We start from the raw sequence: 17,417 nt of genomic DNA on the forward strand, positions 1-17,417 counted from the left end.
AGAAACTGAATTTGAATAAGTTAAATTTGAATCTGAATTGTAACTTGAATAAAAGCTTTTGAAAACTGAATTTGAATTAGTCTAATTTGAAATTGAATTTATGGTTTGAAAATGATCATCACTAAATTGAAATTGAATTTTATATATTGAAAATGAATTCATTTGCTTTGAAACTGCATTTTATCCTTTAAAAATTCAGCTCTCGAATAATTTCAGTTTCACTCTCACCATTCAGTTTCAGTTCTACAATTCAATTTCAGCTCCAAAATTCAGTTTTTTTGGAACTTACTTCCGGTTCCGGTTCAAGAGTAAACGAGCGCAGATTAATAGAACTACGTTTTACCAGCGGGCCGAAAGTGTTACTGACGGGAATCTACAGCGTCTTGAGCTGAATTAAGACTTCAGAAGTCATTCGTCATGTCGAATGACCAGCGGATAAACTCTCAGGTTGGTAATAAATGTATTACATGTATAAGAACAAGCGTCATGTTAACAATTGATAGCCGTACAATAACTTTTATGCTTATTGTAGCTGTTAGCTAAAAAAGCTAATTTAGCCTAGTTTGCCCTGGATTTAGCTTTGACAAACAAATATGATCGACTGTTTCTAGTAGAAATCCAAAGTTGTCATCTTGTACCCTGTCAGAGCCCTGTATGCTTGCAGAGACCCCTACAGTAGGGAAACATGCAAAACAGCGTCCAAACCTTTGTCTTTCAGCTTTATTTATGTCTTACACAGCATCCCAACTCTTTAGCTAACTTAATAACTTTAGCTAAAGTGAATAGTTAGTCTAATTCATTAGTGCAGCATTACTGGATCACCTCCGTTTGAAGTGATATGATATGTGACTATCACTGTGTTTAACTACCATAATAATTCTTAGGGTACTGAGTGCATGCTTAGTTTTTTTTTTAAAAACATACTGCTCCATTGCTATGTTTGACAGGCTGAAGTTGTCGGGTCACCTCCTAAATCGATCATCTTTTACAGGTGTTTTGTGCCAGAAATGGAGTGTCCACTGAAGACTGAAGATACTGAATCTCTACGCATTGTCATTGATCCCTCTTGTGCCTTCATCTAGACAAGAGACATTAACTTAACCACTCTCACATGCTCTGTACCTACATCACCTTCCCTGACAGTCGTAGCTTGGCTCATCTGAGGGTGAAATTATAAGAATGTGTTATTTTGCAAAGTGCTCTCTAGGGTTCCTAAATAAAATATGGCATTGAGGTCATTTCTTTTGAATTAATCCCTTCTTCTGAAATATAAGAACCTCTCCTGGTTTTAATGGCACTTTGGATTTCCTTACTTTCTGTTCCACTCCCAACCCCAAACAGATGCTGACACAGTAACATGGAAGAGGGAAAGAAGTTGGAAAGGACTACTATAAATAAACCTAATGCCTAACAATGAAAAATGTAAAATAAGAACAATAATAATAATAATAATAAAGATAAAAGATGAAGTAACAAGTTTTTTGTTTATTCCAAATGATCATCCAGATGTCTGTGACATGTGATGACAAACACCATAATGGAAGGCCTTTGTCATCACATGCTTAAACTCATATATTTTTGCATATGCTGAACAGGCAGTCAGACACGCTGTAACTGTGGGGTAGAAAACTGCATGAACACCATACGGCAGGGGTCTCAAACTCCAGTCCTCGAGGGCCGCTGTCCTGCAACTTTTCCATGTGTCCCTGTTGCAACACACCTAGTAGGTCATTAGCAAGAGTATAGAACTTGAATGCATGCTGAGTTGGCAATTCAGCCATTTGATTCACGTTACAGCAGCTCATGAGTGAATGAACATGGTGCAATAAAAGTATTTTAGAAGTATATGTTTCCAAATACATATATTTACTTAAATTTACTTGAGTAGGTAGGGTTAGGGGTTGCCACCTCAGCATGCAGTCAAGTTCTATACTCTTGCTAATGACCTACTAATTGTATTCAGGTGTGTTGCACCAGGGACACATGGAAAAGTTTCATGCATCCCTCGAGGACTGGAGTTTGAGACCCCTGTCATATGGAATATGACAGGTGTGGTTGAACTGCATGAAGACTCTGAAGTTTCTCTTCTCTCTGGCAGGACAGGAATGTGGCCTTGTCCTGTGAGCCACCGTAAGGATGTACTTAGAGTAGAACTGGACTGTCACCGGCCTCAGGCTCTTCACCTTTTCAAAGACAAAGCAGTCATTTAGATAAAATATTAGATATTGTTTACCTGTAAATGCACAAAGAGAATTTAGAAATGTAATTATTGTCAAGAGTGAAAAAGCACTGATAGTATAATCTACAGCTGTGGCCAAACGTTTAGAGAATGAGAAGTGTTGTTTATTTACAAAGTTTGCTGCTTCAGTGATAGTTGTATATCATATTATATCACTTCAAACAGGTGATCCAGTAATGCTGCACTAATGAATTAGACTAACTATTCACTTTAGCTAAAGTTATTAAGTTAGCTAAAGAGTTGGGATGCTGTGTATGACATAAATAAAGCTGAAATACAAAGGTTTGGACGCTGTTTTGCATGTTTCCCTACTGTAGGGGTCTCTGCAAGCATACAGGGCTCTGAGATGGTACAAGATGACAACTTTGGAATTCTACTAGAAACAGTCGATCATATTTGTTTGTCAAAGCTAAATCCAGGGCAAACTAGGCTAAATTAGCGTTTTTAGCTAACAGCTACAATAAGCATAAAAGTTATTGTACGGCTATCAATTGTTAACATGACGCTTGTTCTAATACATTTATTACCAACCTGAGAGTTTATCCGCTGGTCATTCGACATGACGAATGACTTCTGAAGTCTTAATTCAGCTCAAGACGCTGTAGATTCCCGTCAGTAACACTTTCGGCCCGCTGGTAAAACGTAGTTCTATTAATCTGCGCTCGTTTACTCTTGAACCGGAACCGGAAGTAAGTTCCAAAAAACTGAATTTTGGAACTGAAATTGAATTGTAGAACTGAAACTGAATGGTGAGAGTGAAACTGAAATTATTCGAGAGCTGAATTTTTAAAGGATAAAATGCAGTTTCAAAGCAAATGAATTCATTTTCAATATATAAAATTCAATTTCAATTTAGTGATGATCATTTTCAAACCATAAATTCAATTTCAAATTAGACTAATTCAAATTCAGTTTTCAAAAGCTCAAAATTCAAGTTACAATTCAGATTCAAATTTAACTTATTCAAATTCAGTTTCTGATGGCACAGATTTCTGCCCATAGAAAAGATCATTTCGGGTCCTGACATTTCTTTTTTTTTTTTCAGTCTTGTGGTGAGACAAACTTGGGAACTGGCCAAAAAGGCAGAGTAGAGCTACACTCTGAGCAATACTGATACATAAGAAATTTGACAAAAACAACCAGCTCACAAGAGACAGCTGAACATAAACTATGGTTAATCCATCAGATAAGGTATGAAAGGAAAACAGGCTGTACACCAAACTATATTCTTGAAGTGCATTGAACTTTTGATTTCCTGCATTTGGATGCAAAGTTACTCCCAAAAGCTAAGCAGTTAGCAGTGTGCTCTGCTTTGTCTTGACATAGTGAAAAATGGGTAACAATTTCAAACACCAGCTGGCGGTAGCTGGTAGGCATACAAAAATGCACAAAAATAATTGGATCGGGCACCGTAAGGTGAGTAAAACAAAATAAGCAGGTCGTGTTTTGGACATCTTGAAATGAATTCTGATATTGCCATTATTTGCTGATGAGTGCTAACTACATGAACTACTGGATCATGGATTCAATATGAATTCAGATTTCTTCCTGCTGCTGCAGCTCTTGCTTTGTTTTGTTTTAAACTTGCTGATAAATGTATTATTCTTGCTCACTGTGATTTATATGAAGGTGAAAAAGCTCCTTTTTGTTTTGTATGTTTTTTTTGGCAAATGCTCTTTGCAAGGCAGAATCTTTGCCAGGCAATCCCGCTGACGGTTCTACTACCCGGAGCAAGGAAACTATAACAATTCAGAAAATAACCAGGAATGTGAGGTATTTGGAAAATAATATAAACAAGCTTGGTTAACTGATTAAGACTCAGATGAAGCACAGTGAGAGTAGTCTGAAGCACTTAATGAAGTTACGTTTAGTCAAACCTTGCCAGATCCCCTTACCTGCCTTCAGGTCTGTCGGCAGGACAGCAACATTTATCTGAGTGGTAAGAAGAAATGTGGAGGGACTGCACTAGTTAGGCCTGCACTTGTCATGTTGCAGGAGGGAGGTGTTTCTGTGATCTAAAAATTGAATTCTTAGCTGTGGGAATTCATCAATATTATGTGCCAATGGAATTTTACATTGTTGATAATATTTTAATCTAAACTGAGTATACACACTGTTTGGGTTCCTTTACCAGCTAATAAAAAAGTCATTTTTTATTAGCTGTGGCTGTGGTGAATGGCTATGGATAATTCATGGATCCTGGCCAACCTCTGGACTACTTGCTGTACATGCAACTGAACAGTTTCATAACACGTTTGCACTCATCTGCCACAAGGACCAGTACAGAAAATCTTTAACACTGCATACCACAATACATGCATTTTAAGCCTCTTATTGTATGAAGGTTTCATTCTTATTTAATGAATCACTTTTACTTTCTTTTTTTGTTGCGGTAGCCACAAAAGTGAGATACTGAAGTATTGATTCTTCTTCTACCTAATTGAGTGTTGGGTGTGTCTGTATATCTGTGTGTGGATGCCAACATATTTCAATGTAAAAATTATCTTTTTTTTCACATTTCTTGGAATTTGTTTTGTTTCAGCAAAAGCAATCATTGAATTTTTACCAAGTCTTTTGACAAGAATATCTACTAGTTGGAATCACTGAGTGATATGATAGGAGATTAGATTGTCATACACAATAATGTGTGGTATCCCAATACAAAAGTTCACTTGGAATGACCACATGACATTGAATGACTACACACATGTATGGAAGTTACTGATCTTTGTATGTTTGGATATTTTTCTTCTTCAGTGTTGCAGACATTGATGATTTATTATAAACTAAACATTGTGTTTTGAACATTGTAAGTGTTCAGTTTGAGTATACAGTGGTCCCTCGCTATAACGTGGTTCACTTTTTGCGGCCTCGCTGTTTCATGGATTTTTTTGTGTGTGTGTGCAATTTTGCATGCTTTTTTTTTTTTTTTTTCTTACAGCGCATTGTGTTCTGCGTCCTGATCGGCTGTAGACCATTGTCAATCAATCTCTTCCGTGCTGTGTCTCCTGTCTCCTGTGTAATGTGTTCAATTTGTCAAATTTACATAAATCTTTGATCGCTAGCAGTGTGACTCTGAAGTGCTGTACTGTATGTTTGTATTTTTTCTCCCCAACAAACACAACAATGTCGACAAAACGTTTTGCACCATCAGAGGCACCTATGGTAGCACGTAAAAGGCAAAGGACGATGCTAACCATCGCACAAAAAGTTGGACTTCTGGACATGCTAAAGGAAGGTAGAAGTTACCGTATTTTTGGGACCATAAGGCACACCGAATTATGAGGCGCATTAAGCGAAACAAAACAGTCAGATAAGTCAAACTTTACTCAACTCATTCTTCTTGCTTCCTCTACTTCTGTACCATTGATTCATTGAATTCATGTTGAATTCTCTGGCAGCTGCTCTATTCCCATGTTCTGGACCTGAAAACAGGGTTTGATCTTTGGTTTCATTCTATAATACTGGACTTATTTTTCTACGAAGGTTTGAACTTTGAGAGTGTTTAAACAAGAGAGAAAAGTGTGAACATGTTCATGCCTGTCTGAGCAAAGTTTATAAAGTGTGTAGTGAGAGGTTTTACAGCCTTAAAACATCTATAATAACTGTAAAAAATAAAGTTGGCTACTTCGCGAATTTCACCTATCGCGGGTTATTTTTAGAACGTAACTCCCGCGATAAATGAGGGACCTCTGTAGCCCAGTTCAATCTTTACCAAAAGCTACCCATAAATGTCTCCAAAAGTTGAATCTGTTCATCTGGACGTAGCGTTTTGTGGGAGAAACGTTTCGTCACTCATCCAAGTGACTTCTTCAGTCTCAGCTGACTGCAGGTTTCCCCAAACCTTATAAACAGTACATTTGCATAATGACTGAAACCAGCCCACTGAAGGAACAATGGGCTGGGAGGTCAGTTCCTTAATCATAATTATGCAAATTCCCATGACCATTGATCAACAATCACTGACCAAAACCCACTGATCAAAGAACACTGATCAATGGCCATGAGTAACATTCACAGAGGTGGGGAATGGCTGCAATCACAGCATTGTCAGATGGTGAAAGATGTACCCTTAGGCCCCCTCCTCGATTCAGAGATGGTCTTTCCCTTTTCACGTAAATGGCCTCCTTGACTCCGCGCTCAAACCAGCGTTCCTCCTTGTCCAGGATGTGTACATCCTCATCATTGAAAGAGTGTCCACTGGCCTGTAGGTGTAAGTAGACTGCAGAGTCCTGGCCTGACGAGGTAGCTCTTCTGTGTTGTGCCATCCGCTTCGCTAGAGGTTGTTTGGTTTCCCCGATGTATAAATCCTAGCAATCCTCCTGGCACTTAACAGCGTACACTATGTTACTCTGTTTGTGTCGGGGGACCCGATCCTTGGGGTGGACTAGTTTTTGGCGCAGCGTATTTTGGGGTTTAAAAGCCACGGGGACCCGGTGTTTAGAAAAAATGCGTCTCAACTGTTCCGATACTCCTGACACATACGGGATCACTACAGGTTTTCGCTTGGGCAGCGGTTGTCCTTCTCTCCTGGATCGGCTGGAGCTTTCTTTAGATGTCTTTCCAGCTTTGACAAAAGTCCAGCTGGGATAACCACATTTACTCAGGGCCTTCTTGATGTGCTGTTCTTCTGCCTCCCTGGCCGCTGTGTCTGTGGGGATGGTGTTCGCTCTGTGTTGTAGCGTCCTGATGACACCCAGTTTATGCTCCAGTGGATGATGAGAGTCAAATCTTAAATACTGATCCGTATGTGTAGGTTTACGGTACACGTCAGCTTTTAGATGTCCCCCATTACTGATGGAAATCTCACAGTCTAAGAAGGCTAACCTGCCACTTTTCATATCCTCCCTGGTGAATTTGATGTGTCGGTCCACCGAGTTAATGTGATCCGTGAAATGTAGTATGTCCTGTTTATAAGATTTGGGGAAACCTGCAGTCAGCTGAGACTGAAGAAGTCACTTGGATGAGTGACGAAATGTTTCTCCCACAAAACGCTACGTCCAGATGAACAGATTCAACTTTTGGAGATTTACTTTCCTGGATGATTGAGAATGCATCAAGACATACCCATAAATGTATTTCTAATAACAAAGCTTGATTCACTGGCTGGGACCACATCCTCATAAGTTTGACAGCATTTCTAGTAGATAATGGCAGATGATGTAAGCATGAATTGAGGTTGCGGCTTGGGGAAGGCCTCAGAGAGAACTGGCAGCAGCTCCTGGGCCAGGCAGATCCCCATGTACTAATGAGTAGTGAATTCATTGTAAAAGGGAGGGAGTGAGGGTGGGGCGCAAAAACGAGAACAAACAGCTTGTAGAGAACCAGAAGGGACATGTATGGAGGTTTGGCCCCACTTCTGAAATTCAGATAAATTATCTTCAATAAGAGTTCAGTGGCATGAGGAAGAGCAGTCTCCACACAAGTGGACAAGTGGTTTAGTCTTTAGCAGTATATTTCAGTGATACAGCAGAACAAGATTCCCACATTACAGAGAGGGAGAAGCTGCAATAGATGGAACAGATGTTCTGGAGAACTTTTTGAATAAAATTCTTCGCTTTGCTTGATTCTTGACTTTTTCTAGTATTATACTATTACTGGTGTAGTGGGTTTCTTGAGGTGCTGACCTATTGTTCAGGGGAAGACTGCACCATGTCAAAATAAATGGCTATAGGGCTATGAAAACATCAGAGGTGTTGCACACACAACAACCAATATGGTGACAATTAATGAGGCTTAAAGGCATACTCATAGATGCTGGCCCATTGCTTAGCCAAGCGCACTTAACCCCTTTAATGCACTTAGTCCAGTGCATGTTACTCGTGTGACTTTTGCATACCATGGCCGAAAGACATGAGCTGGGTGCAGTTCAGCTGGACTCGAGCATACGACATGGTACTGTGTCCCTGGCTGCAAGACCTGTCTCAATTAAGGTACAAAAGGCCTAAAAACATTAACTATTACTACTGCTGGAGTGTGCTTTTCAAAAGTGTGTGTGTGTGTGTGTGTGTGTGTGTGTGTGTGTGTGTGTGTGTGTGTGTGTGTGTGTGTGTGTGTGTGTGTGTGTGTGTCAAAGAAAAAGAAAGGATAAGTGAAATGTACTTGGACCATCAAGCATTGTATAAGTCCAAGCTGATCTTTGCTGAAGTAATTTGGTTAAGGTTATATGTAGTGACGTAAATAAAAACGTTTAAATGTTTTCATGAGATATATACACTAAGGATATATCCATCTGTGATTTGGAATCCTTAACAGATTAACAGGGTTAAAGTTTTTGTGATTGTGGTCAGTTAGCAAACAACTCAAGCATGAAATCATGTCGGTGAGACATTTCTGACCTGATCTATTATCTTACAGATGGCATATGCATATCAGTCAGAATGCATAATGTACTTAAGACTGCAGAACTTAAAATGCATAGCCACTTTGACATAAAGGGAAAAAAAGAAAGAACTGAAATCAGCTACATGTGTTGACTGAAGTAAGGAACAACTCAAAGACTCAAAGGCTTGTATTCCCCTTTAAAGGACGAGGTGATCAAAAAAGTCCCACCTGCTAACCCCCCCCTTTCAGACATGGATCCAACCCTTACCTATTGCGGTGTAGAGGACCTGGTCACAACAACGCTGCCCAGATAGCTGAGATCAATCAAAAACAAAGCAGGTAAGACTCCAGGAGCCATCAAGAACCACCACACTGCCCCTACTTGATAATGATGGAGACATTGCAGTACATGAGAAGCGGACAGGCCCTGTGACACACTTTGCCCAACAACCTTCCCTTGGTAGTCAGACCTGGATGACCTGAAGGCATTTAAGGGAGTTGGGGAGACGTGGGTTATAGAATGGGGAAGGAAAGTAGAGTAGGAAAAAAAATCTGAAAGATTGGACAGTAAGGGAGAATTGGTCATGCAATCAAGTTACAAAGGCTGAGGATGGGCCGCAGGGCCTGCCACGATGAACTCATCCCTCTGCATGATAAAGGCATCTTCAAAGGCTTGGAGCTGGACATAACAATGGGTGTTTTCTCTGGGGAACTGACTGGGTGGATATTATGAGAGTCCTCCTGTTAGGTGAAAGCAGGGTAACATATAATACAGATGGAAAAACAGGGATCCCGTGGTGATGTCTGCATATTACCAGGCTTTCAGCCCCCCCCCCCCAAAAAAAAAAAGCATTTGACTGGCCATGGTTTTAATTTTTTTTAACCAGATGGATTGTAGCCCTTAAAGGTCTGAAATGCAATCTGTGAAGCAAATGCATTTTCTTGTCAAATCATCATTTAATTTACTTACTTACTTTTAGCATTTTCACATGAAAATTTACGATGTACATTTCCAGGTGAATATTTTGAAACAGTGCTTCAGAGATTCAGTGGGTGAGTAAGTTTATGTCTGACATGAAAAGCAGCACTGACCAAACTGAAGCTAAACTTAAAAAAAGGAAATCAAAAACAAAAATCTAGAGTTCATCAAATGAATCCGAACAAAATGGTTTCCTTCCACCATACAACTTAAATTTTCATTAAGTCAAATGAAAAAAGCATAAGCTAAACTATAAAACTAATTTGCCACAGAGATGACTTTAGGAAATAATGATTAGTACATAGCACTTCAGTAACAAAAATATCAGAGCAACTTCACAAACCAAAGCATTATGGGTTGGGGCAGATGACTCAAATGGTATCCCGCTCTGTAATCCTTATGGACCTACCCTGAAGCTGACAACTGGGGTGGAGAAGGCTCCGATGGAAGGATCTCCTCCTCAGTCCTCCTTTGAGATGGCATCTGCCCAAATATGTTGCTGCTTTCCATGGGGGGTGATGGAGACTGGGAAGCTGGGTAGCTGGTTGCAGAGGTGGCAAAGGCCATGTGGGAATGGTAGCTGGGGCTTGTTCTCCTGCTACCCTGGACTTGAGCAGGTGAGGAGGAGGGAGAAGATCTTCTTGAGAAGCTGGCTGTGGAAGGAGGGAGGAGGGTAATCTCAGACATCTCTGAAGGTATAGTAGGTTGGACAATGCCGGGACGTGGCCTGGGACGAACTACTATCTCTGGGGAGCCCTCATGAGAGCTAAGGGGGCTTTGGGTGAGGGGTGAGAGGCGAGAGGGCTGAAGAACCACCTGATGCATGCCAGAATCCATCCTACGAGCATGTCTGGGACTGAAATGAGGAGTGGTTTCAAACCATCGTGTGTCCAAGCTACTGAATGTGCTAGGAACAATATGGGCCATTGGATCGGTGTAAGGCAAAACCGGCACACCCATTCCGTGGCTTGTGTGTCTTAGCTGCCCTAAATGTGCCTCTTGCATAGCTAAATGCTTGGCTGGGGAGCCATGAGGCCTGGCCTTGCTGGGAGACTTGCTTGAGTGGCTCTTTGGGGCCTCCAGTGGCAGGACAGCTGGATAAGTGGGCATTGGAAGAGAGGAGGGCTGGATAGCACTAAGGGGAAGAACATGAGGTGGAGGGGGATAGGGAGAATCGTGGCGGAGATGCAAAGGTTGATGTGGTGGAAAAATGAACTGGGGTCCCTCCAAACTTGCAAAGGTAAAATCCAATCCCTGCCAAATCTCTGGAGAACGAATGGAAGAGGTGAGGGTCAGTGGAAGTGGAAAACCAGAGACAGCATATTGCGGAAAATCACTTTCTCCCATTTCTTCAGGAATCATAGCGTGGCCAAAAGGACCCTCAGCAAGGTATGGAGGGGAGGACATGACAGAGCTAAGTGGGCTGGTATCTGGCATGTAAAAAGGAGGTGGAGGATCATGATCCCCAGGAGGACCTAGATAGCCATAAAAAGCCCTGTGGTGGAGAGAGCCTCGGATCTGCCCAGTGGCCTGGAGCCGACTGCTCTCCATGATGGTCATACCTTCGAAGGGCCTGTGGAAATGAGAGCTGTAGGCTGGAGGTTGCAGGTAGGATTCCTGACTGGAGATAGGAGAGATCTGGTGAGGCCGCAAGGGGGGCATAACTGGTGGAAGAGCCCTAGCGTCATCATTCTCTTCATCTGACTGTCGGAATTCAGGATATAGGTCTGATTCTTCCACAAACGGGAAGCCCTCAATTCGCCGGGGTTTGACAGACATTTCTCTGTCTGTAGGATCTATAACAAAGCGTCCATCTGGGCCTCGACTGATGAGTTCAATGGGTGTTGTTGCTTCAGCTTCATGCTTGGGGATGCTGTATTTCTTACTTGTTATTGCTCTTTTGGTCTTTTTGTATAGAGATAATTCCTCCTTCTTCCCTGGACTTGGGGGTGGTTTTTTTCCACGCTGGTCATGACTATCTTCAGATGATTCTGATGGAGATGCCTTTGAACGAATGCTCTCTGGGCTCACCTTTCCTGAAGATGACCTATGGAAAACAATACAGATGAAGTGATCATTTAAAATGGTACTTCTTTACAAAATAACAGTTTACTGATGGTGCTGGAGATGAATCCAACTACAACAGAACAAAACATGGATTAAAGAAAGAAAAACTAGACCCCATTTACAGGATTGCAAGTTCTAAGTCAAAGCAGTGATCATGAATCATTAGCAAACAGAAATTCAGCAAGATACATTTCCTGTTTATTTTTAGGCAGTTAAAGTAGAACAACAAATATGCAAACTTTCAAACTCAGAGATGCACTCCTCCGACGAGACTAAAGCTTTATCGCACAATTTTAAAGTAAGTCAAACCAAAATGTAACAGTTTCTTCCTTTGTTAGCGTTCCACTTCTCCATCAAGTTTCATATGAATTTGGTAACTGAAAAAACATCTTGACAATACTGGACACATCGTGACTTTTTTTCAAAAGTGAAAGTGAATGGAGTGTAGATGTAGAGGTTTGGTGACATAAGACAAATGTTTGTTTCTAAAGCAGTAATTAAAGTGCACACAAGAAGGGGATATCAACTAAACTGTACAATACACAAAATCATTAAATTCATGCATAATTCTGACAACAACAAACTGGTTTATTGGTACCCACACGAACACTCAATATGTCTTCCCTGAAGGCATGTGCATAGACCAGTTTTAACCATTGCAGTAAAGGACTGTGTACCAGACCCAAGAACTACTCGTAGTTATCTGTAATTTGTTAGATTTATAACTGTTTATGTTATTGGTTTTAAAAGCGGTTTAACATTTAGTCTTATAATGGGATGCCTTAGTTGCAGAATGCTTATATCATATGCCATATTACTGCATTTTACCTTCTTTCATTCCCTCTATATCATCCCCCACTTTATACCTGATACTTTTGCTCTACTTCATCATTATCATTTCCTAAAGTTAAAGGCAAACCAGTATGTGTACGGTACAATTTTACTACCAATGAAGTATTTCATTCATTCAAAAGTTGAATTCCATTGCAGTATGACGTCACATTTTCCCATTAAAAAGCACTGTCAGGAGCACAAAAAAAACAAAGAAACATGATACCCCAAAACTAAATAAATAAATAATAAATAAATAATTTCACCACACTCGCTGATATTAGAAACAGAGAGCTGTTTGTAAAACCCAATGGTTATCGGTTAGTAATAAATTTTGAGCAACACTGTAGTAACAAGTATGAAGTGGATGTACTGACCAACACTGTTAAAGCTCTAGTATGGTAGAGCTATGACTGATTTGTGAGAAAGGAGAGACTTTGACTGATGACATATATAGAAAATTAAGAATATCAGAGGTTGGAGTGAATGATGAGCCACATTTGTCAAAACTAGCTGAAAGGATAATTCAATCACCAGACCCAGTGAAGAGTATCCCACTAGTTGGGATACGTACTATTTTGTGCCAATTTTGCAAGTGTTTGAACAATTTTGGTATCTATCCTTCTATATGATATCTGAGAGGTCTTGACCAAATTCAAAATTTTTAAAAGATTACGAGTTACAGTATATAACTTGTGCTTGTATATAACAAGTAACTGAGACGCTTTGATGTTATCAAAGTCTTTCTAACCAAATTCTTGTTAGAAATTAGTACTAGAGCACTATAGGAAAAAGGAAATGAAACCACAATTTCTTTGAAGCCACAATCCCTTTATTTAGTGATAAAAGTCAATTATAGCAGGTCTGTTTGTTATAACCTATAAATAAACAGTATAGTAGGCAATGTCACATGCGATACATGTTAAAGGTACCAGGTTTCAGTAGCTACATACCTTCACTGAAAAATACCATCTGCTATTTGAAGTCATGAGTACTTCTCATTAAATGTAACAACAATTTGTTTATCATTACAATAACACCTAGTCAATCAATGTTATAAATCTGTGTAGACAACAACATTGTATTTCTAAACTATGTGAAAGATGGTGTCTCTGATGAACCAGGATCTTTGTTAGGTATTATTTCTTGCACGCAATATTGGTTGAAAATGATATAAAATTTAGTAGAAGTTAGTAGAGGTTATGGTAACAAATATTGCTGATAATATTCATAAATCTGTTATCAAACCTACATAGCTGTAATGCTGCTGGAGTTCCTTATATGATTATGGCTGGTTTGTATACACTGTGGTTTGAATATAAGCACCCTGCCTCTCTTGCAAGAGAGAAGATACTTATTAGAGACTAGAAAGAGATAGCATACTTATCCTATATTGGCTTCCTGTTAAATCCAGAATTGAATTTAAATCCTTCTCATTACATAGAAAGGTTTTGAATAATCAGGCTCATCTTAATGAATTTTTAGTATTGTTTCACCCCATTAGAGCACTTCATTCTCAGAGTACAGCCTTAGTTGTTGTTCCTAGCGTATTTGAAAGTAGAATATGAAGTAGAGCCTTAAGCTTTCAGGCCCTCTTCTGTGGAACCAACTCCCAGTTTGGATCTGGGAGACAGACATCCATTCTACTTTTAGTGTTAGGTTTAAAACATTTATTTTTGATAAAAAATATAGCAAGGGCTGTATCAGGTGACCCTGAATCCTCCCTTAGTTATTCTGCAATAGGTCTAGGTTGCTGAAGGCTTTTTTATTCACCTTTGTCACAAACTGTGAAAAAGTTTTTTTATACACCACTCTGCATGTAATCATTAGTTATTAATAATCTCTGGCTCTCTCCCACAGCGTGTCTTCGACTCATCTTTCTCCCTTCACCCCAACCAGTCGTGGCAGGTGGCTGCCTCTCCGAGCTTGTTTCTGCTGGAGGTTTCTTCCTGTTAAAAGTTTTTCCTTCCTACTGTCGCCAAAGTGCTTGCTCAAAGAGCATCATATGATTGTTGGGGGTTTCTCTGTTTTCTTTGTATTATTGTACGGTCTTTACTTTACAATATAAAGCATCTTGAGGCAACTGTTGTTTGATTTGGCACTATATATTGTAAATTAAACTGAACTGAATTAAATTGAATTGAACATATTAGTTACTGACATATTTATCCTTACAGTACAAACTGGTTTGTTTAGGCTTCTGGAAACTCAGCAGTTAGAAGTAATGGATGAATCTCCTAAATGGATCATTATCCACAGCTTCACAACTCCACAGCTTATGGATATGCAGGCAATGAGACCTGTCTTCATCAATACATTTTCACATTAAACCAGTAGTTTAACAGAGCTTCAGAAATATAGCCCATCCACATTCACAAGGCAAAAAAAGTGAGTGAAATTACATGACCATTTGCAAATGGTAGAAAGCCATGAGCTGGTGTTAAGCAGAAGGTTACTTCTTAGAAGAGTCAATGGCAGGACAAGTTAAGGAAATCAAACGAGTTACTAAAAGACACAATCAAGAAGAAAACATGGGTGCCTGTGACAAAGTTTCCAAAATGTGTCTGTCTATTTTAACATATAAAGTGGTTTGGATAGAGCCAGGGCTAATTTCTGTTTTACTTGCAGTGAGTTTGAAAGCAAACATTTAAAATAGCTCATCCACATCTAGATTGAGATTTTCTGAAGGTTGCAAGAAGCTCTTGTTGCCCCAGGACAATGCTTAGTGCATCTTATTTTCCTGAAACACTTCAGCAGAGGTGTACCTCCTTATTACCAGCCACCGCACTTAATTTTTCAAAAATGGTTTATTTTGTCATTAAAGAAGGCCTACAAGACTTGGACATACAATTCACGTAACTGAGCAACACAGAGTCCCGATCAGAAGTTTAAGACCACTTGAAAAAAGGTTCCAAGTAGAGCTTCAACATGCAACAAGGAGAAATGGGAGTGAGACAAAACATTTTTTTGAGCAGGCAATTTATTGAAAACAGCTCTTAAACTGAAACAGGCTGTTCTCCAGCAGATCAAAAGTTTAGGACCACATGCCTTTAAAAGGCCAAATTTGTGCAAAAATCTGGATTCATTGTCATTTTCTGTCAGGTAGTCACACTGTCATGACATTCTGATGGCAAAGGCAAAAAAAACTTTCCCTTTTTGAATATGGTCGGGTTGTTAAACTGCATAAGCAGAGTCTCTCACAGCGCGCCATCGCTGCTGAGGTGGGACGCAGTAAGACAGTCATTTGGAATTTCTTAAATGATCCTGAGGGTTATGGAACAAAAAAGTCAAGTGGAAGACACAAAAGAAATTCACCAACACTGACCAGGAGGATCCAGTTGGCTGTTCATCAAGACTCTGGACGATCCTCGACCCAAATTAAGGCAGTTACTGGTGCCGACTGCAGCCCCATAACCATCAGACTGCGTCTGAGACTGAAGGGGTTCAAAAACAAAAAACATCTTCAAAGGCTCCAAAGTTCTGTAGCGTTATACTTGAACACCACAGAACTGACTGCTTGGACTTTGCAAGAGAGCACCAAACATGGGACACTGAAAGGTGGAAGAAAGTTTTATTCTCTGATGAGAACAAATTTAACCTTGATGGTCCTGATGGTTTCCATTGTTACTGGCATGACAACCAGATGCCACCTGAGATGTTTTCTACGCGCCACAGTGGAGGGGGCACCATAATGGTCTGGGGTGCTTTTTCCTTCAGTGGAAGACAGTAGATGCCCTTCGTGTGGCTGTCTTCACCACTTGGAGAAATGTTCCCACTCACTTGCATCAAGCATGCTGCAACAAATTTTTGAAGTGATCAACAATAACGGTGGAGCTACTCATTACTGAGTTCATGCTTGGAACTTTGATTTCTGTTTTGGGGGGTTTACAGGGGTTCTTTTAGAGGTGTGGTCCTTAACTTTTGATCAGCTGCAAAACAGCCTGTTTCAGTTTAAGTGTAGTTTTCTATAGATTACATGCTCAAAAAATGTTTTGTCTCAATCCCATTTCTTCTTGTTGCATGCTGAAGCTCTACTTGGAACCTTGTTAAGATCCAGACATGCAAAATATGCTTTTTTACCATTTTTCAATTGGTCTTAAACTTTTGATCGAGACTGTATATGTCTTACATTTAAAACATCAGGAATATCACGTTCACAATATAAAGAATTTTAAAAGATCAGTTGCCTTGGACTAAATTTTTCACTGAATGAATCACCATTTTAATAATGAGTGGTCATTACATGTATGTATTGTACTTCTGTAACAGGGTCTAAGCGCTGGCCTTCATTAAATAAGAAGATTGAAATTACTCTGCAAGTATACTCTGGCCGAGGAGTGAGCCTAACTTAGCAAGAAGACTGGAGGCAGAAGGAAAAGGTTAGCTGTTCTCTCCAAAAAACTACAAACTCCCTCAGTAACTGCAATAAATCTAAAAAAATAAAGGACAGTAATATGAGTATAGCAGTAATATAGAGCAATATAATGAAAGATAATTGTGATTCATTCACTGTGACACATGAAAAAGAGTCCCATTATCTACTTCTTCTATCCTGAATAATATATTCTCATTTTTCCCCAGAGATTCAAATGAAGCTCCTTTACCGCTCATGAACGAAAGACTACGACCAGTATTGTTGTTGCCTGATTGTAGTTGTCCAGAAGCATGCAGACGGGTCAAGAGTCTGAGGTGCTGAACCAAAGTGAAGGAGGGTATATAGTGTGCAAGAACAAAGGGACAATGGTTTGCACACTCACTGAGGACCATAACACTGGGACCTGTACCTGCTTGCGTCCAGCCCCTCCCAGTAGGGCTCAATGCTGGGAATGAGGCTAAGTGGACTCCTGCAGAGGTGGGGAGATCAGACAGTAAGAAGTGAGGAGCATATGGAAGTAAACAGGAAGCCTGGCAATGAGAGAGAGGGCAAACAAAAAGGAACAGAAAAAATGAAAGAAAAAGCTCGTTCCTGTTCAGCAG

At 40.0% G+C, this 17,417-nt stretch overlaps 1 protein-coding gene across 6 annotated transcripts in view; it reads right to left on the reverse strand.

Annotated features, from left to right (window-relative positions):
* LOC134636073 (protein turtle homolog B-like) overlaps positions 1-17,417 on the reverse strand; it is a 151,287-nt gene that overhangs the window by 18,134 nt on the left and 115,736 nt on the right. For 2 of the 6 annotated variants that reach the window (XM_063485855.1, XM_063485854.1), the window contains exons 18-19: positions 17,225-17,284; positions 9,952-11,589 (exon numbers count right to left, since the gene is read on the reverse strand). In XM_063485855.1, coding sequence (XP_063341925.1) covers positions 9,952-11,589; positions 17,225-17,284 — 1,698 coding nt within the window. Of the gene's footprint in view, positions 1-8,831; positions 8,878-9,951; positions 11,590-17,224; positions 17,285-17,417 lie in introns of all 6 variants that reach the window. The other 4 variants (XM_063485858.1, XM_063485856.1, XM_063485860.1 and 1 more) reach the window with 3 other exon arrangements.

Source organism: Pelmatolapia mariae, linkage group LG10_11, assembly GCF_036321145.2.
Source record: "Pelmatolapia mariae isolate MD_Pm_ZW linkage group LG10_11, Pm_UMD_F_2, whole genome shotgun sequence".
Taxonomy (NCBI): domain Eukaryota; kingdom Metazoa; phylum Chordata; class Actinopteri; order Cichliformes; family Cichlidae; genus Pelmatolapia; species Pelmatolapia mariae.